Raw genomic sequence first — 24,302 nt, forward strand, 5'->3', positions numbered from 1 at the left:
CCGTGAAGTTACTGATGTTTGGCTCGACGCATCAACCAGTGCGTCGAGAAGCTGAGAAAGTCGAGGGGCGCTTTGGAGCGGGAAAAGCACATGTGTTATTCGGTGAGATGTTGGAGGGCAAGGGGCAAAACAACAGACGGTCAAATTCTCGTCGTGAGTTGTTCTGGTTTTGAATAGAGGTGAGTGAGGTCAAGCTGATGTTTCAACAGCTCTGAGGAGGTGAGAGCCAAGAGAGAAAAAAAAGACGATTTCTGGCGGGGCTTGTTATCTCCCGCAAGAATTGATTATCGATTCTTGGCAAGCAAGCCACGGTGACTTGTTGATCGGAGGGGTGGGCGGCCACCCTTGAAAATATTTGCGAAAAAAACCGTTGAGTGGAAGGAGCACAGCGGGGCCGGCTTGACGTCCGTTCAAGTTCGCCGGGATTTGGCTTGGCACCCGCGGCGGAGGTGTGGGGGCCTCAAAAAGCGGGGCACTCGGCAGACCCAGTTTCGGTGGGCCTGCCGGCGGGAAGCTCTGCATCTTCAGTCAATGTTCTTTCTACACATATAGCTAACACAACCTATGCAGGTGTCTGATGCCAATGCTTGTCCTAAATCGGGTTGCCGGCTTTTAGACTCTAATGTCCGGATCAGTCTCTGATGTCGTCCAAATAAGCTCCTCCGGGCTGACACTGTATTCTAGGAGTATCGGTTTGGTTGCTGTATCTACCTCACCTCAGCAAGTTTGCCGACTATTTCGAGATGTGAGGGTGTATCGCTGATAAGTCGGGTATGCTTTGTCCCGGACTTATCAACAACTTTCCAGTCAGCGCAACTGCTCATGCTTACAAATGAGACACCTGATGAATTGACGATAGCATCATCGCGGCTTATTGAGCAGGCCTGTGTTGGGGTATAAAACGCTCGAAACAAGGCGCAGAATTCGGCAACCTCACATCCACATCTTCACCTCGCCTTCAGAATTCTCTTTCTGCTCTCCATAATGGCCCCTTCTGCTTACAACAAGCTCCAGAACAAGCATGTTCTCATCCTTGGAGGAAGTTCAGGCATAGGTTATGCCGTGGCAGATGGCTCTCTCGCTTCTGGAGCCAAGGTCACCATTTCCTCCTCTTCTCAGACCAAAGTTGATGCTGCCGTTTCTCGTCTGAAATCAGACTACCCCTCCCAAACAGACACGATTGTCGGCTTCCCCGCTAACCTCTCCAACCCAACCACGGTGCAAGACGACCTTGATGTCCTGTTCAAGAAAGCCGAGTCTACCCACGGTACCATCCACCATGTCGTTCTCACTGCAGCATCCTCCCTTGTCATCGCACCCGTAGATGCCATGTCGGTGGAGGCCGTCCTCACAACATCTCACATGCGCCTCGTCCTTCCCATCATCCTTGGTAAAGTCGCATCTCGATACCTGCCCAAGGAGAACACTTCCAGCATCACCATCACCAGCGGCTCTGTGACAAAGAAGCCGGCAAAAGGGTGGACCCTGATGAGTTATTATGGCGGCGGACTCTCCACTTTGGCCAAGGCGCTCGCTGTTGATCTCGCGCCAATCAGGGCGAATGTGGTTCGGCCTGGCTATGTCGAGACAGAACTCTGGACGGAAGAGCAAAAGGCATCCACGGCCAAAGCTGTCGCCAAATCAACGCTCACGGGGGTGCCCGCCAAGGGCGAAGATGTTGCGGAGGCGTATCTGTGGTTGATGAAGGACAGCAACGTGACTGGAGCGGCGGCGGAGACGGATTCTGGTGGGCTGTTGGCGTAAGATGGTCGAATTGATGTTGATCTGCGGTTGGAGGTATTTGAAGGGAATGTCTCTTGCCAATATGCACAAGTTCTGTCGAAAAGTGTCAGCTGTCATGTGAGATTGATGGAAGGGGGTAACCTGCCCTAGATTCAGGATGGGATTGTCAACGTTTCAGAGAAAGACAACAGTTTCCATGTTCCACGGGTAGTATGTCAATCAGGGCGATCATGCAACCTTTTTTCGACCATGAAGCCCGGGGCCATATCCTGAAGAACTCTCAACTTGCATCACTTGGTTTTTGGTACTTCGTGAACCTTTCGAGTTCTATCAGGATAGATCTATTACAAGTTGAATTCATCGAATTGTCTCGTGTTGGAGCTGACGCGGCTTACACGAGCTCGTTTAAGTGTTCTCCACGTGCAGGGTTCGTGTTGACATTCCGCCCAGCCAACTGCTCCTTCCTACCATCAGTTGGAATGCTGCTCCTTCGTTCCTTCCCCCTGATCTTGAGGCCACCGGGTATGACGTCCCCCAGATGGCGGAGCTTTGTAGGTACGGTATGCCCGGCCAAGGCGCGCGTTTGTCTGCGACGTCCCTGTCAATTGGCACAGAATAATGGGTTTGGGATTCATCACCTGTTTGCACCACCATGACACAACCGTTCGGGAGACAACCCGAGGAGCGCCTTCTTCAAGACCCAGTCACTCTGCTTCTGTTATTGTACCCCTGGTCTTTCAAGGCTACTGGGTGCTGCCGAGGGTATTACCATCTCAACAAGTTGCCATACGGCCGGTGCAACGAAGCGTCTCACAACCAAGACAGTACACACCCGCCACCTGCCCGTCTTTTCAAGTCTGGCGGTCTAGCTTTTCTGTCGACGAGATCTATTTGCCAGCGGCTGGGGGATCTTGTTTCATCCAGGCACTTTTCATCTGATTTTGTCGCCAACTTAAACGTCTTCCGGAACCAGTTCTTTTCACTCACAACCAAGCCAGGTTGACGATATCTCCTCTGCAGCGCGGGTAGCTGCAAGTCTCCTGCATCATCTCGATTTCGCCCTCCTCACCAAGACTGCCTCGCTTCTGCTTGCATTAGAGACTGCTGTCAGTTCCCTGTGTCACCAGTGCCTCTCGTCAGCGGCCACCCGAACAGCACACACAAAGTAAGTGGACCCATTTCCCTGCCCGATCTTCTTCACCCCCCAAATCTCCCGCGTAACTACCTTCCCGGTCAGTTTCATCATGTTGCTCGACTTTCTGTAACTCACTATTATCGATCTGCACGCCGATGACCCCCTCCCCCTCCTGGCTTGTACACCCGCACCTCATCATACCCGTCTGATATATCGACGCAAAACTTGCCAACTAACCAACGAACCAGTCACCACTTGGAATCCAAATAACATGATCCCATCACCCTCAGGAAGTCCTGGTCGAGGAGACCGACCTGTCTCAGACATCTTAGACTCGCCCATAACCAGATCACCGCCGCCACCACCGCCGCCTCGGAAAGAGTTCAAAGCCTACGGTCAAGACTACCAGTACGCCGAAACTTGGTCCAATCCGCTTCCAGAGTTTATCATTCACAACCCTGGTACCAAGAACGACGACCCCGGTGCGCTAGAAGCAGGAACGGCCGGAGTTACGGGGGGAATTGGAGCAACGACCAGAGCGGGGCCAAGACCTGAGAGTCTCGACGGCACTCAAGATACCAGTGCCAGCATGGATTACCACGGGAATATTTCGCATCATCGTCCCGACACTGTCGGGTCTAAGGGATCCGTCATGAGGGAAGCGGTCTGGGTACCGCCCTACGAGAAACCCTGGTACAGAAAGATCACCCATCTTCAATGGCTAATCGCCACCGTTACTGTTCTCGGCATTCTTGCGGTTGTTCTTGCGATTCTGGGAGCGATGGGTATTCTCACTGGGACAGCGTAAGCAGACAATTTCTTGGGCTGCATTATTTGTTCGACCTGCTAACATGGTGTTCTCAGTGGTACTCAGTCGACCTCTGGCGCTGCCAACAGCACAAGCAGTGGCGCCTCAACATCATCTTCAACGACGTCATCATCATCACCAGCTCGACCAAGCCCAACAGTAAGTACTCATCTCTTCAGGAACATCTGCCTTTCAGAAAGCTGACACTGGGGCGTCACAGAATCTCGACAACTTTTGCAAAGACTCGGATTCGTTTCTCAAAGACGTCGGCATCTACAGCATCCAAGTCGATGGTACGACGAACTGGGAGCAAGGATTTGATTCGGCCACCACGGCGGAACTCTGCTGCAATGCTTGCTTCAAAGCTTCGAATTGTGCCGGATGGTTACATACCGGCATCGACTTCACACCCTGCACGCTTTTTTCTCTCAAGGAGGGCATTTTCGACGAGGCAAAGGATAAGGACAAGTGCCCGAGGGGTCAGGCGAACGAGATCACTTTTAAGGAGGATAACGCGAAGAAAGGTGCCTCTGCGGCAAGGGGACCCTGTAGCAACGGTTTCAAGTTCGGCTAGAGGGTTTTCCCATTCATGTTATTTGTCTGTTGAGTAGTATGTCTTGTAATTTTGGCCGAGAGGGGTGGTGGCTAGTTGGATGGCTAATTGTTACTCTTTTTGTTCACTCTCGCTCAAGGGAAAGGGAAGGAGGGGAGGAGATATTCCCCACGAAAGCCAGATCAATGATAGATAGGTATGACATGGTAACTGGGAACAATGAGAGCCATTTTGGGGAGGGGATTATAGAGATTCAATTCTTGGAGAGATGTTTTGATCATGGGTTCTATGTATATACTTCGATGTTGTGTTGAATAGCATTCTTTGTGACTGGCATGGGCATCAAGGCGTGAACACATTCAACTAATCCAAAACAAAAACAAAATACTGAGCACATGTACAAACATAAAAGTAAACATTTCTTTTTTTTCCCCCAGAGGGAAAAAGCCTGTCTATTTCGCCGATTATTTCACCAGTTTCCTTTCACACCAAACCAATGAATCCAACGAGACCGTCCGTTATGTATGATGGGGAAGCAAACAAGAAAGAACCAAAGACAAGAAAAAAGGAGAACGCAAAACTTTGGAGAGAAAACTCTAAAATCTTCATGGCTTTTTTGCATTCCTGGTTTGCTGTGTGTGTGTTTCCTGTACCTGTTCCGACCATCCCGCCCCTTAGCCACCCTTGCAATTAGCCACTTACACCTATCGTGTCCTCCCCTATTCTAAAATAATTGTATCCGAGGGATCGATTTAAAGGCGAAGAAGCTTAACGGCCTGCTGCTCAATCGTCCCCTCAGTAGGGAAACTCATCTCCTCCAGGCCCTGGGCATACGGCGTGGGCACATCAGCACCAGTGACTCTAGCGGCGGGGGCGTCCAAGTAGTCAAATCCATACTCCATCGTCAACGCCAAAATCTCAGCACTGACGCCAAAAGCAGGGAAGCCAGACTCGACGGCCATCAGACGGTGCGTCTTCTTGAGCGACTTGATGATCGTCTCGATATCAAGAGGCTTGATCGACCGGAGGTTGATAACCTCGACATCAACACCGTACTTCTTCTTGAGGTTCTCAGCCGCAACAAGGGACTGCCCGACGCAGCGGGAGAGGGTGACCAGAGTCAAATCCTTGCCGGAGCGCTCAATCTTGGCCTTGCCAAAGGGGATGACAAAGTCATCCTTTTGAGCCTCGGCCGACATGGGGAAGGACTGGCCGTACATGAGCTCGTTCTCGAGGACGACGACGGGGTTGGGGTCGCGGATGGCAGCTTTGAGGAGGCCCTTGGCGTCTTCGGCGGACCAGGGGGAGACAACCTTGAGGCCGGGGATGGACCCGTACCAAGCAGAGAAGTCCTGGGAGTGCTGGGCGCCGACGCCGGCGGCAAAACCGTTGGGTCCGCGGAAGGTGATGTTGCAGGGCTGGATGCCGCCCGACATGTAGAGGGTCTTGGCGGCCGAGTTGACGATTTGGTCGATGGCCTGCATGGCGAAGTTCCAGGTCATGAACTCGCACTAGACATTGAAGAAGGCATTGTTAGCGTATGTAGTAGGGCTAATCAAGTTTGACATTGACTTTTTTTGACAAGCTGTGGTGGCGGTGGTGTGGTGCAGTGACGGTGATGCGCGCTTGTGGTGGGGGGATGCGGTGCAAAGGCGGGATGCGGGATGCTGCTGCAATGTGAGGCACTTACAACTGGGTGCAGACCGCTCAGGGCGGCACCGATGGCCAGACCGGCGAAGCCGGACTCGGTGATGGGTGTGTCGATGACACGCTTCTCGCCGAAGCGGTCCAGGAGGTTCTTGGTGACCTTGTATGCGCCATTATACTGGGCAACCTCCTCGCCCAGGATGAAGACCTTGTCGTTCTGCTCGAGCTCCTCGGCAAGCGCCTCGTTCAGGGCATCGCGGACTGTGTACTCCTTGACGCCGGAGGCGTCGGCATATGTCCGTCTTTGTACGCCGGGGATGACGGCGGCCCTGGAGAGGAATGGCGATGCGGTGGCCGGACGGAGGGCGGAGGTCCTCGCCGTGGCAGCAAGGCGAGCCGCTGGTCGGAGATAACGCGACATGACTTATTTTTTGATGGGGAAAAAAAGGGAATCCACAGGGGCACTAAGTCGCAGGAGGGGAGGGCGGGCTTTGAGTGCTGAGCTCGCTCGATGTCGAAGGGCCCGCTCGGAAGAGGTTGAGGCACAAACGAGTGCAAGATCCGCGAGGTCCGGAGGAGGAGGGAAAAGTGGTGATGCAAGAGGTGAAGTGAAGGTCAGCGCCAGAGGGAATTTTTTGTCCTTTCACCTAATCGATGGAAGCTTGGGACAGCTCAGTCGGACTCTGGAGCGTTGAACCCCAACGACAAATTACGCGCTAGCTCAGGATCGGCTTAGTGAGCTGAATCCCTGTCCCTGTTCTGGTCCGCGCTCGGGAGCTTGGCCGGCCAAACCCACGCCAAACCTTCCACTTGACAGCTCCCAGGGGTCCACAGAAGCTGATGCCCAGTGGGGTGTTCAAACACTTGTCATGATGAGATTGATAACTCCGAAAGCACATATAAATTGGAAATACTGACATGTTGGTATTTGCATTGATGCGGAGCAGTTCGGTAACGTTGGGAACGACGCCGGAGTCCTCCCTCCCGGGCATCCGGTGTGCATTCACGCCCACCGCGATATCCTTTTTTTTTCGGGGCTTACCTGGGTGTTACAGCGACCGGCCAAGCAGCGTGGGATTGGGTAACCAGATCTGAAATGCAGTGACCGCAGGACCCGCAACGGAGAGCTTCGATGCAAAGTTCGGCCGAGAAAATGCTGACAAGTCAAAAAGTACAAGATGCAAAGGACGAAGGTGGCTTGGGTTCAAACAAATCAAATGGTATTATATATACAACGAATGCCGAGCCAAGCCGGGTGCTGTCAGAACCCTAGATGACAACCTCCCATACTCGGTGACTATTATAAGCAATTACAGATTTTCTATATCTCCAATCCAGAGGGCCGTTTCCCATCCTTTTCATCCGCATCATTACGCGGCCCTAGGTCATCCAGTCGTGTGTCGAGATCTTCATGCGAGGGTATCTTTTTAGTTGAGGGGCTTCTGGCCGATCATGAGGTACATTGGGGTGAAGAGGTCCTTCTTGGCACCGGCGACGAGACCATCGGCACCCTTGGCGAGGGCATCGGCCGTCTTCTTGGTACCCTTGGGCGCAAGACCGACCATCTCCAAGAAGCCGGTGAAGACATGCACGGCACGGCGACCGGCCTTGGTCATGCGGAGGACGGTGAAGAGATCAAAGTACGACTGCATGTACTTGGTCTCACCAGCAATACCCCAGTACCATGGGATAGGGTCGTCACGCTTGGCAAGATCCTCGTGGTGGAGGAGGTTGAAGCCAGCATCCTTCATGGCCTGGATACCCTCGGAGATGGTGACCATGTTGGAGATACCGTCACCCTCCTCGATGGCGAGACGGATATCCCTGTGCTCGAGGTTGTTGTTGTCGTACTTGTCGGTCATCAACCACTCGTACACACCGAACTTGCCGCCGGGCTTGAGCACTCTGTAGATTTCGCTATAGACGCCAACAAGCTTGGGGGCGTGGACGGTGGCCTCGATGGCGTAAACGGCATCGAAGGAGTTGTCAGGGAAAGACATTTGCTGATATGAGTTAGCACCGTTGCCAGGTAAACGCGACTCCGGAGCCTTGACGTACCATGAAATCACCCTTGACATATTTGAGCTGGCCAGAGAGACCCTCCTTGACGGCGTACCGGGTGGCGCGCTCAATCTGGTAGTCGTTGTTGTTAAGACCGGTGATGTGGCAGTCGGTGAACTTGGCGATCTCTCTGGCGGGACCACCAATACCGCAACCAACATCCAGAACCTTGTCACCGGCCTGGATGCCGATCTTCATGGCGAGGTAGTGCTCGTGACGAGCAATGGCCTGGTAGAAGCTCTCGCCAAGAGAGTAGCGGCAGAAGTGGAAGGACTGGCCCCAGCCATACTCATACAAATCGGTGGCCAGGTTGTAGTAGTGTCTGGTCAGAGTCGCGTACTCCTTGGTGCGGGCCTGGATAGGGGTATGGTCAGTACGCGTCTGGAGCGCAAGGTGAACAGCTGATGGGACCCACCTCTCTGTCGGCGTCGGTCTCGTTCTCGGCGGTCTTGTTGTCAAAGTGCTTGAAGTACTCGTCAACGGCGACCTTGTTGGCCTCGGTGTCCTTGGAAAGCATGGCAGCGAAACCACCCTTGGCCTCAGTGGACTTGCCGTGCATGGCCTTCATGAACTCGGCATCGCGCTTGTGGTCCTCCTTCTCGAGGGCGATTTGGTTGGCGGAAACCATGTTGAATGTTGAATTAGAAGGGAGTGAATAGAATAATTAAACCGAGTACTGTTGGAAGAAGCAGACAGGGAGAAGGAAGATGCGCAGAGACAGGGACAACGGGATGATGTAGCGGTGGGCAGGCCTCTAATTTATGTAGGGAAAAAGTTTCACGGCCCCTTATTGAAAAGAGCACATGGGGTCGACAGGCCAGCAATCTCCCGGCGCGCTGGAGGGGCGGTAGCTGCCACTGAAGCCCCACAGCAAGATCCATCGGATCCAGGAACAAGCAGCGGGAGAACTCGAAAACGCCATATCATTGGTCAATGGATGCACTAATGCCGAATACGGCAACCATTTGGAAGTTGTTCTGCTGTGAGCCAAGCACAACAACCCTCTGATCAATTGCATGTGCTCAGGAAACTCGACCCCCTTATTCGCACCCGTACTCGGGTGTAAAGTCATACAACAGCGACTATGATAATTCTGTGGAGTTTGGAACCTCTGGTGGACATATTGACATATCAGACTAGCAATGCGTGGCCAGCGAATACGCATTGGTGTCTTGACTGACAGCTATGCTATGTGGTATGCAGCTGAAGGCGGTATGGCTCTCGCCTAGCAACGGTTGCTGTCAGTTGGTAGAGGTATCACAAGAAGCGGTAAAGCATTGACGTGCTTCCTAGAACATCTTCTTCGCTTCGACAGGCTTCGAAGTTCTGCAAGGGAGTGAGAAGAAAAATCCAGAGTATGTTATCTTGTTTATCGAGATACTTTGTTGATATTGAACATTGAAGTGCGAAATGTGCATCATGCGATGTCGAGGTCCGCGAGTCTTGCGAATACGAATACGCTGCCAAGAAACTGTTAGAAAGCTTTGATCACGGCCCTCAGCCACAGCTTGTCGCCATGTGTGGCCACCGATAAGACTTTTATCGGCATTCTCAGAACCCCTGCCGAATTTCCAGCCACAACCCGACATCACGTCTATTCCTCAGCCTTGTCATCGCTTGCGTTTTTGCTGTAACATCACATCACCCCACGTCGCGCAGATTTATCATCGACCTCCTTTCACTCTCCAACCTTTGCCATCGCGATACCCGATACCCGATACTCATTGCGAAATACAGTGAAAATACACCACTCGACACGTGCGACAGCGGCAAGAGACCGATCAAGATGCCACCACAAATCAAACAAGACCTGAACCGTTCTGGTTGGGAGTCCACCGACTTCCCCTCCGTGTGCGAAAACTGCCTGCCTACAAATCCCTACGTAAAGATGCTCAAAGAAGACTACGGCGCCGAATGCAAACTCTGTACGAGACCGTTCACCGTCTTCAGCTGGTCCGGTGAGGGCCGCGCCCACGGTCGCAAGAAGCGCACCAACATCTGCCTGGCGTGCGCCCGCCTCAAAAACGCCTGCCAATGCTGCATCATGGACTTACAGTTTGGCCTACCTATCGTCATCAGAGATAAGGCGCTCGAGCTCATCGCGCCAGGGCCCCAGAGCGAGATCAACAGGGAATATTTTGCGCAAAACAACGAGCAGGCCATCCAGGAAGGGAGAGCAGGGATCGAGGCATACGAGAAGACTGATGAGAAAGCGAGAGAGTTGCTGAGGAGGCTGGCACAGAGCAAGCCCTACTTCAGGAAAGGGAAAGAGTTGGATTCGGAGGGCAACGCAGTGTCCGGGGGGCCTTCGGGGAGCGGGAGCGCGACGGGTGGAAATCCGGCCGTTGGAGCCGGGCTTGGCGGTGCTGGACCGATCCGAACACGAGATTCAAGAGCGGCAGCTGCCGTGGGAGCGAGACCAGGAGGTGGGAAGAGGGGACCAATCCCTGCGAATGCCCCTCCACCTGGGCCCAGGGACTGGATGCCGCCTTCGGATCCGACCATCATGTCGCTCTTCGTAACCGGGATTGAGGACGACCTTCCCGAATACAAGATTCGGGACTTTTTTAAGTCCTTCGGAAAGATCAAATCCCTGGTGGTGTCGCATATGACCCACTGCGCTTTTGTCAACTACGAGTCTCGCGAAGGAGCCGAGCAAGCAGCGGCTGAGTGCAAGGGGCGCGCGGTGATTGCCGGCTGTCCTCTTCGAATCCGATGGAGCGTCCCGAAGGCTATTGGAAATATGAACAGGGAGGAGCGTGGACAGATGCTACGCGATGGGCGATCTGCCTTCCCTGAGGCCAAGAGGAAGGCCAACCCGAAAGCCATTGAAGGAGGAAGTGGTCAAGAGCAGGGTTCCTCTGCTCATGGTCAAGACCAGGGTGGACTGCTTGTTGCGCCACCTCCAGGACAGGATGACGTTCAATATGCTAGTCTCGCTGGTAACTAGGGAGGAACAGTCTTTTGTGTTTCTGATTTCGGCAAGGCGTTTGGGAGGCTATCATTGCCATGGGATAGTTTAGGGTACGGGAGATACACCACTGCATCTGCATCATGTCATGTTATACTATTGTTACATTGTTGTACACTGAGGGGTATCATAGACGGCTATTCAATACAAGGCGAAACAAAATCGCCAATACGCCGACATCTTTGCGCATTTGTTCCTGTCCACACATCAACCTTCACTACATCTCAGAGCAGCACTTAACCCCAACCCTTGGGTTCTTGTTTGCAAACTTGATAGACTCGTTGTCGCCTCTTTCAGTGTGTTCGTGAATCCGGAGCTCTATGTGGTGTGGTTAGCGCCACTCTTTTACTTGAGGGTTGTCGCAAGAGCATTTACTGTATGTGTTATCCTCCTGTTTGATACCCTGTACAACGTTGGCCTTCAAGAAAGCGGCAACCTCGTCGGCATGCTTCAGAGCGGGTTCGATCGAGGGGTCCGAGGGAGGGAGGGTGGCCTTGTCCCGGAAGGCATTACGAATCGACTCGCGGGCACCGGTAAGCATTCGAGTATCGCCTGACAAATAGACTTGTTAGCTAGACGCACATGTACAAAAAACCCATGGACTTGACATACCTTCAAAGGCAATCCTCGCGGCGCGCAAGAGGTTTCTGTAGGACTGGATGGCGGCCATTGTGATATAGGACAGTTGCTGCTCAACTCGGACAAGAGGAACAGTTCGAAAAGTTCAAGGACTGCTTCAACATTGCCTGCCCATTGGAAACACCCGAATGGCCTGGAACAACGAGGTTGATGGGGATGTGGACCTGCATTTACAGTGCATATGATTGGCCACACAGAACTTAAGGTGGGTCTTCAAAGTGAACGGCCCAAAAAAAATCCAGAAGTTCACCAAAAAAAAAAGTGCCCCTCCACCCCAAGTCGACCTTGGATCTCTCCAACAGCCTGTCGCTTTTGCAGAACCAAATACCGCAAAAATGGCCACTCCCATCGTTGTACCAACCCCCCTCCTCGCCCTCCCTGAGGGCTGGACTGCCGAGAAGGACATCAAGACCGTCGGCAAGCTCAGCGGTGCCACCCAGCGCACCCTCGAGCCCGTCGGTCCCTACTTCCTGGCCCATGCCCGCCGTGCCCGCCACAAGCGCACCTTCTCCGAGGATGACCGCATCCAGGCTCAAGAAAGGGCAAAGAAGGTCGAGAACGATGAGGATAGCGAGATCAGCGAGCCCGAGGATCCTATGATGCTCGCCCGCGATGCCAAGGACTGGAAGGTTGGTGGTTCACTTGTCTGTGGTCAAAATAGAATGGCACTAACCCGATTTTTCTCCAACATAGCAACAAGACCACTACAAGGTTCTCGGTCTCTCCAAGTACCGCTGGAAGGCTACCGAGGAGCAGATCAAGCGTGCCCACCGCAAGAAGGTCCTTAAGCACCACCCCGATAAGAAGGCCGCCGCCGGTCGCACCGACGACGACAACTTCTTCAAGTGCATCCAGAAGGCCACCGAGGTTCTCCTCGACCCCACCAAGCGCCGCCAGTTCGACTCCGTCGACGAGGAGGCCGATGTCGAGCCCCCCACCAAGAAGCAGCTGCAGAAGGGCAACTTCTACAAGCTCTGGGGCAACGTCTTCAAGTCTGAGGCCCGCTTCAGCAAGATCCACCCCGTTCCCATGCTTGGTGACGACAAGTCCACCAGGGAAGAGGTCGAGAACTTCTACAACTTCTGGTACAGCTTCGACTCCTGGAGGTCGTTCGAGTATCTCGACGAGGATGTTCCCGATGACAACGAAAACCGTGACCAAAAGCGCCACACCGAGCGCAAGAACGCCAACGCCCGCAAGAAGAAGAAGGCTGAGGACAACGCCCGTCTCCGCAAGCTTCTCGACGACTGCTCTGCTGGTGACGAGCGCATCAAGCGTTTCCGCCAGGAGGCCAATGCCGCCAAGAACAAGAAGCGTCTCGAGAGGGAGGCTGCTGAGAAGAAGGCTGCTGAGGATGCTAAGGCTGCCAAGGAGGCTGCTGAGAAGGCGGCTAAGGAGGCCGAGGAGAAAGCCAAGGCTGACCGTGAGGCCAACAAGAAGGCCAAGGAAGCGGCCAAGAACGCCGTCAAGAAGAACAAGCGCGTTCTCCGTGGCTCAGTCAAGGACGCCAACTACTTTGCTGAGGGTGATGCTTCTCCTGCCACTATCGATGCCGTCCTCGGTGACGTCGAGCTCATCCAGGGCAAGATTGAGCCTGAGGAGATTGCCGCTCTTGCTAGCAAGCTCAACGGCCTAAAGGTTGCTGATGAGATCAAGAGTGTCTGGAAGGCCGAGGCCGAGAGGCTCATCGGCGCTGGCAAGATCAAGGAGGGCGAGATCAAGGCTTTCACTGCCTAGATGTGGTGTTTATAAGCGTTCGCGCATGAGCATATGGAGGTGGGGGTGATACCATGATGACTGATGGATAGACAAATAGATGGCTTGGCCAATAGAGCGAAGACAGTACCTAATATTTGACTACCATACTTGTGCTACGAAAGAAAATGATTGACATGGAATTTGATCTAACAGGACCTGTATTTCCTTCCATTCGTGGCCTGGCGTCCTGCCCTTTCGACAAGAACCAAAAATCGCAAGACCAGACGACCCTTGAAAGCCTCCGCCACTTCGAGCCCGGGCAACCTCACTGCTACCACTGCTGCTACTGCTGCCACCGCTAGTCCCGACATTTTCTTCCGCTTGTTGTCTGCTCTCCCCCTCCAGCTCGGCCTGTTTCCTGAAGCACTCCATCCGCTACTCTTCGTTCTTTTTCGACTCCTGCGCCGACTTTTCTTTATAATCCTGCTCGGCACGATGCGACCTGTACAAGCACTGCTTCTAATTGTCTTTTTGTCTCTCCTGAGGGGTCGCTAGGAAGAGAGCGTATGGCATCATCCGCTCTCCGTCCGTCTTGTCCTGTTCCGTTGGTGTGCTGTTGAACTTTTGTCTGAGTCTACCCACGAGTGTGGTCCGGCCAAGGGGGGTGACGGGGACGACGGGGATTCCAAGAGTGGCGTGTATCATGAAGCTGGTCCGTTCGCAGAGGAACATCTGGGATAGGGTGGGGTGGTTGGTGGGGAAAGTGGCACAAGATGCGGTCTGGGCCGGGGGATGCTGGTTCCTGGGTTGTGGAGGGGGAGGCTGGCGACGTCGTGGATCCAGGAGAGGAGGCAAGAGAGACGGGCATGATGGGGCGGGAGGGGAAGGGCGAGGGAGGTGCAGTACCAGAGGCCGTGAGGCTTTTTCTTGTCTTCTTTGGAGAAGTCCTGGAAAATGAAGGCGAGGCTTTGGTCTTGGAGGGATTTGAAGTGTTGGGTGAGGTGGGAGAGATATTGTGCGGTTATATGTGGGAGTCTGGTGGTTTGAGATTGGAATAGGCGTTCGGCGTAGGTTTGTGAGGAAGTTGGAGATTGTTGGTTCTACATCTGTGGGATTGTGGCCGTCATTGTCGTGGCCGCAGTAGTAGCAGGTTGAGGGGTTGCTTTTGGGCGCCAGATGTGAATTGAGGATGGTGTTCATGAAGGTACTGCGGACTTTGCTCAATTTCCCATTTGGTGTTCTTCTTGCCTGGGTGAGGGTTGATGAATCATTCGAAGCAGGCGGAGGCGATTATGTCGCGCTTATTAGTTGATGGGTTCAAGAGCTCAGCGACGAGGTAGAAGGAGCGTCTTCGAGGATACTGTATTTGATGTGCTGTTTTACAAGGTCCTTGAACATCTGGTACAAACCATGCTGAGCCTTTTGCTCGCACAGTGAACGGAGGACATGATTCCACACAGGTGAATTGAGGTTTTGTTGTAAGTTCAACCAGTAGAGAGCATCGATATCTTCTGCTTTTGCAAAACGGACTTCGATATCTGCATCAGTAAGAGGTTGTGGATTGCAAGCTGGATCCATTGTGATGGTAAGGTAGTGTTCAAGAAAATAGGGAGAGGGTAGGCCATGGGAGACAGGTGGACGAGTAAGTGTCTAAGGGTAGGCTGTCTTTATACATGAGAGGTTGAAGAATTTGGCTGACTCGAGTTACTCTACCAGACATGGCGAAACCTGTTGGCAACTGCTAGTGTCGTGACTACATAGGAGAAAAAGAGACCCAACGAAGATTGAACTCCTGTTGGTCCGTGATTGAGAACACATGCGTGTATACAAGAGACGAAGCAGGCATCAAGGTACTTCGTCAACCGCCTTACCCCTTGAAACAATGTTAACTCAGTCATTGTTGACGATGTGAAACTATCACCACCGTCGGTGTGGCCGAGATGGTTCAACTTTGAGTGGCAATTCGACTCGCTAAAACATGTTGTTCTAGATCACCTCGCCACCGTTGTTGTATTCGTCCCAATTGCTTGCAAGATACCCAGACACATATACTCTGGCTACTTAGGTAGTAAAAAAGCTGCTACCATTTGCTTGCTTGTATACCAACGTTACGAGACTCTGACATGCAACTTTTGCTGCAGGCTAAGTGGAATCGCTAAATACCTATCCAGAATATCAGCTACCTACCCTACCCATATACTGTCGGTAAAGCTCACCTTGACCACCAATTTCCAGAGATGTAGATACCTAAAAGCTGTCTTGCCTACCAACACTACACGTCATAGCTCTCTACCCAATACCCCTCCCTCCATCTCACCTCCTCCTCTCTCCTCCTATTCCTTCTCCTTCTTTTCCTATTCTCATGCTCCGGTTGACCGCCCAGACTAACAACATCAGACATCCAGTTCGACATCTGCCCCAACGCAGCCTGTCGTTCCTCAGCATCACTCCCCTGATTGAAACAGAGCGAAAAAGGCGCATTCACCCAGACCCACTCCCCTCATCAATCGACCGTCTATACCCCGCTGTGGAATCCCGGGTTCTATCTTGCAGCACTGCAAGACCCTCTGACAGTAGGTGGAGCCGGGTGCGGGCTCTGCCGTCCTCAACGTAGTCGGAATTGGTAAAGTACCCGGGGATGGTGTGCTCAAAGGGGGTATCCTCCCTATCCCAGTAGTCAGGTGGTAAATTAGATTTATACCCCTGATCTTTCCCCTCTCCGGCGGCAACGACCCGTTTGTTGAAGGTGTGGGAGACGACTTCTTTGCTTTCGGTCTTGGAGGGGGTGGGGTGGTCGGCTAGCCATTAGAAGCAGATTGCTGCGAGGAGGGTCTCGGAGGAGGGAGAGGAGGGTTTTGACTCGACGACGAGGTAGAGGTAGGTGCAGTCCGAGATGCAGTGGCTTTGTGTACTGGCTTAGGAGATATCGGAACGTGCGGTAGTCTGGGTGGAGGCGGCGATCGTGGGAGAGGTCCGGGAAGATGTGGTTCCATATGGGGAGGTTGAGGTTGGCGGGGAGGGAGAGGCTGAGGAGGGCGGGCAGGTCGGATTGTTGGGCGAAGTGGACGTGGATGTTTGTTTGTGATGTCAGGGTTGGCAAGACGGTTGTTGGTGACGGTGTGAGCAGGGATGTAGGTGTCAGGTTTGGGTCTTCTGTGGTGGGTGCGGGACATGCTGGCGGTTGGTTGGATGGTGTGATGGGAATGTGTTGGTGATCGAAATGAGAGAAGTTCGTCTTCAACGAAAATTCAAGTACAGCTTAGACACAACATAAATATCGGGGTAAACAAGAATGGACTGGAATGATGATTGGTAGGTGATCAAATGGGAACAGATGTGAACCAACTCCAAGCTGAAGATATATGCTGGCTGTAAACAAAGAGGCCAGTCACTGGGCTACATGTGAAATATCACCAGATAAAAGTTACAGGTGCCACAGGCTCAACAACGTAGTAGACTCAGAGAGTGATATGACAACTGCAGAGCAGTCCACAATTTTGAAGAGCAGGTGTCGAGCAAACAAGCCTAAGTAAGGCAAACACTGAGGCAATACTAAACACCCATTTCACAACAAGAACAAGCTGTATTCACTCCTCGTCAACAACAATGAATTCAAAACTTCTCAACTATCTCCAATTCAAAGCATCTTCACAGCCGCCCCCTTAACCAATCACTCATAAACATAGCAGAAAGGCCCATCGACAATACTGTTCAGGTCCCTGATCTTGTAAACCTTGTCGCCCACAATCCCCAAATCAACATTATCATCCAAGCTCTGCTGCCTGCCACCACCACCAAAGCTCATCATCGACGTCCCGCCAGCAATGGTTTGGATGCGGGTGTTGGTGTCCTGACTCTGCCAAATGGCCCAAGTGCGATCAATCATGCCATGATGAACCCAGAAGGCGGGATCATTAGGGCTGGTGTAGAAATCACCACCAGGGTCACCAGCGATGGTGAAATGGCCAGCAGCATGGACACCAATACCAGCACCAGCACCGCCGAAGCCACCACCAGCGCCTTGCATCACGTTCTGGAAGGTAAGAACGTCACGGCTGTTGGTGATGAGGGCGGCAATGTCCTGGGTGCGGGCGTAGCGGGAGGTGAGGTAGTTGGAGATGTCACGGCGAAGGCAACGGGTGTTCAGACCGTAGCCATCGGAGCGGGGGTTGCGAGGAGGGGCAGGGTCGACGGCAGGAGAGACGGGGCCAAGGCGGACAGTCATGCTGCAGTGATAACGTTGTCAGCTTCCCGTGATCTCACTAGCATCGGACAAGTGGGAAAACAAACTTCTTGAACGGTCCAGTCTCGACGCAGCCGCCACCGTTGCCGGCGGGAGCAATACCGGAAGATCTATGATCAATCTTCTTGCCGTTTCCACTGAGAGAAGTGTCGCTACCATCAAAGATAGGAGACTTCTCGGGGTCCTGAGCCCAACGGCCCCAGTCCCAATACTATATTTTCTTGTCAGCTTGGAAATCAAAGATCCCAACTCCTATGAGCGACGTACCGGGTGGCTCCCATTGTAGTTGCACTCCTTGACAAGGGCTTGCTCAAAGGCCCACAGGTAGTATCTGTGCCATGAAAGGAAGCTGCCGGTGTTGTGGATGGACATGGTCTGCTGCATGTGAACGACGACAAAGTCTTCATATCTGGTCTTGGCTCCAGGGAACTGTGTAGGGTTGAGCTTGGATGGCTTCTCCATCAGACACAACAAGGCGGCGATGTAAGACTTCTTCTCTGCGGCAGAGATGTCACCCCTGGTTTCAAACTCATGTTAGATTTTGTCTCTTTGAAGATTCATGAAATGATCAGACTCACCACTCTCGGCGAACCTTCAAGTTGGCCTTGGTACATGTCTTTGACTTGGCCAACATGGCATCGATAGCCGGACGTCCCTTCTTCTCAAGGTCTGAGACTGCGTCACCCGAGACGAGGCCGGCGAGGAGGAGCCATGGCACTGCCAGGAGTGCAAAGACAGAGAAACGCGCCATGATGGAGCCGCGTTCTGAGCAGGAGCTTGAACTGACAGAAAGATCTCATGAACTCAGGAAAGTTGGGCACCGGGTTGGTGTTTATAGTCCCTGTCCCGCACGGGATCTTCCATAGTCCCACTCGTTGTTTCCTTCCTCGAATCGTCCGTTTCTTGCCTGCCAGGAGCCACAACACCCCCGGGTAGCGTGGTCGGCAAATATCGTCCGCTCTAGACTCCCCAGCCTGTTTTTACCAACTCTAGATGATGACCCAGAGAACAGGGGGCAGTATAAACAAGGATCTTCGCTAACGGCGGCTGCAACGTTGGGTAGTCCTGTATGGCTGGCACCTTCGGATCACGGCAGATGGTCAGCGAGGCTTTGAATATGGAGAAATTGCAGAGGGCTCATCTAAACGAGGCCTGTCCGTCCGGCTTTTGACTTCGGTTGACCCGGGCGAAAATAGTCATTGGGCATACGATGTAGAGAAAGAGGTAGGGTGGGTGCGGGTTCATCACCGGCGTAAGCAAGGGTTGGTGAAACAACATAGACCTCGTGGGTCATCATGAAAGTATCCAGCCCTCTGGGAGCATGAACAGGACGGCCGCAATGCTGCCGACTGGTCCAAAATGCTTTTGCCTCAATATACTCTGTGGGTTTTCGTCAGCTGGCAAATCTGGGGTAATTAGCCTGAGTAGACGGAATGGTTGCGCCCCGCATATGGTATTCCGCCTTTGGGTTGCCCCCGGATTCTTGACAAAGTTTGCAGCTTCGGTTGCGTGGCTTGCATTTTCTGCGTTGCTACATGGTAACATGCAGAATTGTGCGTGGCCCGAGTGCTAAATGAAATTGTTGGTCGTCACGTTGATTGATGCCCATGTTTTCGGTTGGACTAGGAGAAGGCGCTTCTGAATATTGCTATCGTCAGTTACTAACTGCTTGTGGGCCGCATAGTAGTATTTTCTATCTATCTGTTGTTTACGTGAGCTTGGCAAAACGTAGTGTCGGCTGTTGGTTGGACTGCTTCCAATCTTTGATATTCCCTCATGGCCCAGACAAGAAAGCACCACGCAGCAATGCCACAGCTCCCTTTTGAAATTCCGTCCCGGCAGCCGAGTCCAATGAAACACCAGCACTGGTCAGAACGTATTTTTCCCGGAAGGTTGAGATGTCGGGGGTGTCTGAATCAAGGCACCCAACGTGGGTCTCCCACACGAGCTCGGAACACTTCCGTGGGATAGTGTTGCTGGAAGCGGGAAGCCAATGAAAAGGAGGGGGTTATAAGCCAAAATGGCAGGAATTACGCAGTCGCCATATATTGAACCTGCTTGGCCGCTGGAGTTTGGTCAGGAAAAAGGACACTCGCCTTGGTAGCGTTCATCCTGGAACATGATCTACGCACCAAGGCGTCCTTGGGTGCCCTCAGGCTTCAATGTGAAATCGGCAGATATCTTGGTTCGGATGGCGTGCCGAATCTGAAAGTGACACTGAAGCTTTGCCTATGCGGCTTGGTGTGGTTGACGTTGGATGCCCAGAATGCTGAAGTAGGGCGTTGTATTCATCCACAAGATACTGCGATGAAAAAAACTGACGCGCTGTCACTTTCTGGTAGCTCAGAATTGAAATAAAATCCAAAAAGGCATTTGGTTGAATATCAATACCAAGTGAATCAAGTCTGTGGGGCTAGTTGATAACTTCGACTTGCATTCGGATGAGACGATAATGTAATGCTTGACATGATAACAGTGGGCCGCAAAAATGCTGACAGATTTGCAAGGTACCAGTCATGGAGCGGAGACTTCTTGACAGCCTGCTGAAATGACAGCTGAGGTTTAGAGTGGTTTGATGGACGGCAGGAGCCAACTGCGGGCGGGCAAGAAAGAAATCCTTCATCTTGATAGATCCGAGTGACCTACACGTCTGTCAGTTAATCAGTTATCTCTTTTGTTTCTGTAGCATCTATCATGAGTTGGCTACCGCTCCAAGTCAGCTTTGAGAAACTGATATCACTCCACCTAGGTATTCTAGGCAGCAAGAGTTCCCGGGAAGATAACTGGCCGATAAGGGAAATGAACTGAAAGAAACACTGGAATTTTAGAAGGAGCAGCACAGTCACGTAAGTGATGCGAAACCGATGTGTGGCTGATGCTCCGGATATCGGGGGACCTGGAGCACTCAAAAGTAGGTCATCTGCCATGGATTTGACAGACCTCTTGACGTTCGTCTGATATCTGTGTGATATTGTTGAATTTCTTGTTGATAGTTCGAAATCAACAATCCTGGTAATAATTGTTATCTACACAATAAGTTACCCCAAAGCGTGTTTCCTTGCCCTTCTTTCATCGCTTCTCCATAACAATAAAGAGTTGTCTCATCTGCTACGATAGAAAACCCAAGTAAGAACAACAGTGATGAGCTGCTATACGCATGGAGCTGTGATAAATCAAGCATGTAGTCTCATTACCAGTCTCTGTAGTTGTCAAGGTGCGTTTTTTAAAGTGAATGATGCCCGTCACAGGTCAATGGCTTACATAATCATTTCATCTGAATAGGGGTAAAAGGGGTAACTACCTTGTTACACAGGCATTTCACAACCTCCTTGAGTACACTTCACAAAATCACAGTAAATCTCCAGCCATTTATAATGAGCCTCATCATACTGTGAATGTCATGCTTCATCTTGTCGTTTATCTTTTGACAATGAATCAATGCCCTGTACCTTAATGGGTATTTTGATGCCTACAGGCGTCTCGTTTCTCATAGTTTGGCTACGTTACATACGGCATTCACGCATCAATAACAATATTTTATGGAGTCGAGAGAATAGCGCCGCTGTACTTCCTGCTCTCGGTTCAGTTTCATTGATGTCGGAGACTCATCATTTCTTCGTCCGAAGTGAATGAGAACAACTGATCCCCACCCCCGTGGTACAAAGGCCCCAAGAATACGACATCTGGCCCCAAGTTCAAACCCACTGACCTAATTTGTGGGTCAAAACCTGCCTGGGATGTGCATATATTATTTTCTCGCGGATTGCTCTTTCTCAAACTCTCCCTACTACTCACCCAGCACCCATTCACTGCTTCTCAGGCATTCCTAACGCCCACCATAAGCAGCCAACCTTCGTCCCTAGACAATTTCCTCCTCGAATACATTTCATTGGCGGCCGCTTGCCCTGCCATTTTTACTCCGCATCCTTGTTGGCGGTCGCTTTGTCGTCGACCATTCTCGACAGCAAGACAGACAATCGTGAGTTTCACATCTCTTTATCCTACGAGGCATCTACCTCAGGCTCTTGACCAATTCTGACAATTCAATCTCACCAGATCCACAAACTCGACAAAATGGGCCCACCGATTCCAATATCTCAAGCAGCCAGAAAAGTCTACAATGGCATTGAATATTTCTATGGATTTCCAAACTCGGAGCAAGTTTTTGTCCTCAACCTCAACACCAAGTTGAGAATGTTTACAAAAACGAATGCCTGGGGCACTGTGTCAAGGTCCGAATTCAAAGAATACATAAGTCTTTACCCAAGACTCTACCAGGTTGCCAACACGTCGAGAGATCGAATCCAACAGTGGCTTAATGTTGGCTACAACCGAGCGAACTTTGAGTCCTGGGGTCCAGACTTTCACGCCTTCCTCCGTACTGAGGCTGAGGATCAAAGTACGAATACCTGGGTGAGAAAACCGGGGATCCCACCCCAAGCCAAGTGGCTGAACGAGGAGCACAAAGAGCGAGGGGCAGCGTTCGACATACGAATGGGGAGACAAGTTCAGGAAGAGGAGGGAGATGATTCTGTGATGGGGCCAGAGGACGAGGAGGAGGTCACGTACCAGCCGGATGATGACCAAAACGGCGGCGAAGAAGATGTGGAACAGGTAAGCATCCATTCAGAGCTTCCACACCTGCCCATCCTTGTTGAGTGTATCAACTGACATTCATCCAGGCCCGTAGTCATGTGAATAGCTCGCAAAACGGTACCCACGCCACCCAGCAACCCAGAAAAAGAAGGCGCGAAGAGCAGTCAACCTCGACCCTGGTAGGTACGCCGTTTCCAGAACCAATGGCGCACCATTATCAGCTGGCCAATTCGTCGCAGCAGCAATTTGCACTGAGAGAACTATGGAATGCTGCGACCGGGTTCAGGACCCTTCATTCAGAGGTTCTGCGAGTGGCTCAAAAGCTGGAGCCTGGTGATTTCCTCCGCCCCTTGCTGTCGCACATTGCCAATTCCACGACCTTGGAGGTGGGTGCTGCAGAGAAAGCCGCGAGAATTTTGTCGGAGCTTATGGATCATGTGGCCAAATCTCAGGCCGAGGAGGGAAGAAGCGGTGATGACGAGGACCGAATCAAGCGTGCGCGATCGAGAGCTGCCTATGAGATGCTCCCCACCGCAACGCCGGCAAACAGACTCCCTCACCGCCGGAGCCAGCAGCAGCAGGCGAAACATCCAAGCCTCATCCGCAAAGACAGCCAAGCCCCCGAGGCTGACGATAATGACCGCAGTCTAACTGTCCCGCGTGAGAGGTCACCGTCCCTTGGCTACGAACTGCCAGATCACCTGGCGGAAACATACCAGCCCCTCTTTGAACCGAGTAGCCCGATTTACTTTGGCCCCTTGAACAGCCTTGCTGGAGAAGCCAGTTCTCGTCCTAACACCGCCAAAGGTGCTCAAAGTAACCACCCCCACAACCGTGGGACTCCGGCTCCCGTCCCCGGCGCAAGTTCATACCACCGCGATGCATCCATAGAGGAGTTCAGACCGGCCATTACAACAGGAAACACGGGCACCTTGAACGACCCTCAAGGTAACCCTTCCCAGGCGCAAACAGCAGCCCCTCACTCCCATCACATGCCGGTCAACTCCATCGAAGTGCCTGGATACCTTCCCTACCACGCCAACAACAAGTATCGGCCCCCTTCCCAGCCCCCTTCAACAGTTTCTTACGCTTCCGGAACTGGAGCATCATCGTTGCACAGGCACCCAGCAGTAGTCGAACCAGCCGCACCCCCTCCCGCGTTCTCCCCCCCGAACTTCGGTCCCGCTAATCGCAGGAGCACAAGACAAGCAAGCAGAGAACTCTGGACAGCTCAGCGGCCAAACCGGGAACTCCCACCCCCAGCCACCACCATCTCAACCCGCCAAACGAGACAGTCCAGCCAGCAGTCCACGTTGTCATCCTCCTCCGCTTCCCACGCCCCCCTCCGCGCTACAGCAGGGCACCCAAGACAAGCAACCCGTGGCAATCAAAAGGGAAAAATAAGGCGCAGAGTAGAGGTAGAAGACGAGGACGAGGACGAGAAGGGGCTGGGGGACGGTGTTGAGTAATCTACACCCTTTCCTGTTACCAGCAGCTGTTGGTGTCTTCATGACTACTTAGCAGCACCACAGAAAAAGGACGGATCAAAGACCCAGGGGCTGACAAACCGGGGCATTGAACGTTTACTCTTGTTTGTTTCTGTTAAGAGGGGGGGTGGAGGGGGAAGGAGTTGTCTTGGTATTATCTTTCCCCATGGCGATGGATTGATTCATCTTGTTCTGTCTTGTTCAGATATATGCTTTTTTGTTGCTTTTATTGAGGACAACACAAGACGGGGTGGTTTTTTGTCCTATTTTGCACACACACAAAAAAGAAAAAGGGAGGGCGTAACACTGCGGTGGTTTTATTGAGGGGATGATGAGGGTCGATGAGGGCGACAAAGTGGAGAGTATTTTTTTTCTTTTCTTCTGGCCGAGGAACCCTGTCATCATCGTTGAGGTAGGTATTGTTATCACCATCTTAGATAGGGATTATACCAAGTGTAGGAAAATCGACTGCAGCACAAAAATGCGACGAGCAGTTCTATACCTTGGTTGTTTCGGGAATTTATTGTCGTGGACCTGTTGCTGTTGACATGATTGATGTCAAGTGTTGCTGTCTCCAAGTCAACAAAGAGACAGAAAACACAGCGATCGCCTCACACCTGTAAGCAATGGCTCATATCACAGTATCGACCCCCCTGCCCAACCGAGTCGACCAAAATGTCACCATCAGAAACGGTCCCAGCCTTGTCAGCTGCTTGTCAAA

At 52.3% G+C, this 24,302-nt stretch overlaps 9 protein-coding genes across 9 annotated transcripts; 5 read left to right on the top strand and 4 right to left on the bottom strand.

The window, feature by feature from the left end:
* Positions 1-984: 984 nt before the first annotated feature.
* Positions 985-1,764, top strand: QC762_115785 (uncharacterized protein; the record flags this gene model as incomplete). The annotated part of the gene is made up of 2 exons (XM_062885993.1): positions 985-1,267; positions 1,397-1,764. 2 exons carry the CDS (start codon positions 985-987, stop codon positions 1,762-1,764), a joined length of 651 nt encoding a protein of 216 aa, XP_062749023.1.
* A 1,200-nt stretch (positions 1,765-2,964) lies between these two features.
* QC762_115790 (uncharacterized protein) lies at positions 2,965-4,457 on the top strand. Its single transcript, XM_062885994.1, has 3 exons — positions 2,965-3,682; positions 3,743-3,845; positions 3,907-4,457. Exons 1-3 carry the CDS (start codon positions 3,150-3,152, stop codon positions 4,258-4,260), a joined length of 990 nt encoding a protein of 329 aa, XP_062749024.1. The 5' UTR covers positions 2,965-3,149; the 3' UTR covers positions 4,261-4,457.
* Positions 4,458-4,629: 172 nt separating this feature from the next.
* PDB1 (pyruvate dehydrogenase E1, beta subunit) lies at positions 4,630-6,307 on the bottom strand (the record flags this gene model as incomplete). The annotated part of the gene is made up of 2 exons (XM_062885995.1): positions 4,630-5,750; positions 5,930-6,307. The coding sequence occupies 2 exons, from the start codon at positions 6,305-6,307 to the stop codon at positions 4,992-4,994; spliced, it is 1,137 nt and encodes a 378-aa protein (XP_062749025.1). The 3' UTR covers positions 4,630-4,991.
* Positions 6,308-7,313: 1,006 nt separating this feature from the next.
* ERG6_1 (Delta(24)-sterol C-methyltransferase) lies at positions 7,314-8,728 on the bottom strand (the record flags this gene model as incomplete). The annotated part of the gene is made up of 3 exons (XM_062885996.1): positions 8,363-8,728; positions 7,945-8,301; positions 7,314-7,889 (listed from the first exon to the last, which is right to left on the bottom strand). The coding sequence occupies exons 1-3, from the start codon at positions 8,573-8,575 to the stop codon at positions 7,314-7,316; spliced, it is 1,146 nt and encodes a 381-aa protein (XP_062749026.1). The 5' UTR covers positions 8,576-8,728.
* Positions 8,729-9,733: 1,005 nt separating this feature from the next.
* On the top strand, positions 9,734-10,897 carry SLT11 (Pre-mRNA-splicing factor slt11; the record flags this gene model as incomplete). Its single annotated transcript, XM_062885997.1, has 1 exon — positions 9,734-10,897. The coding sequence occupies one exon, from the start codon at positions 9,734-9,736 to the stop codon at positions 10,895-10,897; it is 1,164 nt and encodes a 387-aa protein (XP_062749027.1).
* Positions 10,898-10,935: 38 nt separating this feature from the next.
* Positions 10,936-11,944, bottom strand: MZM1 (Mitochondrial zinc maintenance protein 1, mitochondrial). Its single transcript, XM_062885998.1, has 3 exons — positions 11,531-11,944; positions 11,294-11,470; positions 10,936-11,236 (listed from the first exon to the last, which is right to left on the bottom strand). Exons 1-3 carry the CDS (start codon positions 11,586-11,588, stop codon positions 11,136-11,138), a joined length of 336 nt encoding a protein of 111 aa, XP_062749028.1. The 5' UTR covers positions 11,589-11,944; the 3' UTR covers positions 10,936-11,135.
* Positions 11,561-13,398, top strand: zuo1 (Zuotin). Its single transcript, XM_062885999.1, has 3 exons — positions 11,561-11,762; positions 11,820-12,186; positions 12,251-13,398. The coding sequence occupies exons 2-3, from the start codon at positions 11,893-11,895 to the stop codon at positions 13,292-13,294; spliced, it is 1,338 nt and encodes a 445-aa protein (XP_062749029.1). The 5' UTR covers positions 11,561-11,762; positions 11,820-11,892; the 3' UTR covers positions 13,295-13,398.
* Positions 13,399-15,552: 2,154 nt separating this feature from the next.
* On the bottom strand, positions 15,553-19,979 carry QC762_115850 (uncharacterized protein). Its single transcript, XM_062886000.1, has 5 exons — positions 19,631-19,979; positions 18,077-19,563; positions 17,766-18,015; positions 17,546-17,709; positions 15,553-17,481 (listed from the first exon to the last, which is right to left on the bottom strand). Exons 2-5 carry the CDS (start codon positions 18,247-18,249, stop codon positions 16,926-16,928), a joined length of 1,143 nt encoding a protein of 380 aa, XP_062749030.1. The 5' UTR covers positions 18,250-19,563; positions 19,631-19,979; the 3' UTR covers positions 15,553-16,925.
* Positions 19,980-21,248: 1,269 nt separating this feature from the next.
* QC762_115858 (uncharacterized protein) lies at positions 21,249-24,082 on the top strand. The gene is made up of 3 exons (XM_062886001.1): positions 21,249-21,477; positions 21,555-22,112; positions 22,181-24,082. The coding sequence occupies exons 2-3, from the start codon at positions 21,573-21,575 to the stop codon at positions 23,561-23,563; spliced, it is 1,923 nt and encodes a 640-aa protein (XP_062749031.1). The 5' UTR covers positions 21,249-21,477; positions 21,555-21,572; the 3' UTR covers positions 23,564-24,082.
* Positions 24,083-24,302: the final 220 nt, after the last annotated feature.

The sequence above is a fragment of the Podospora pseudocomata genome, assembly GCF_035222375.1.
Source record: "Podospora pseudocomata strain CBS 415.72m chromosome 1 map unlocalized CBS415.72m_1, whole genome shotgun sequence".
Taxonomy (NCBI): domain Eukaryota; kingdom Fungi; phylum Ascomycota; class Sordariomycetes; order Sordariales; family Podosporaceae; genus Podospora; species Podospora pseudocomata.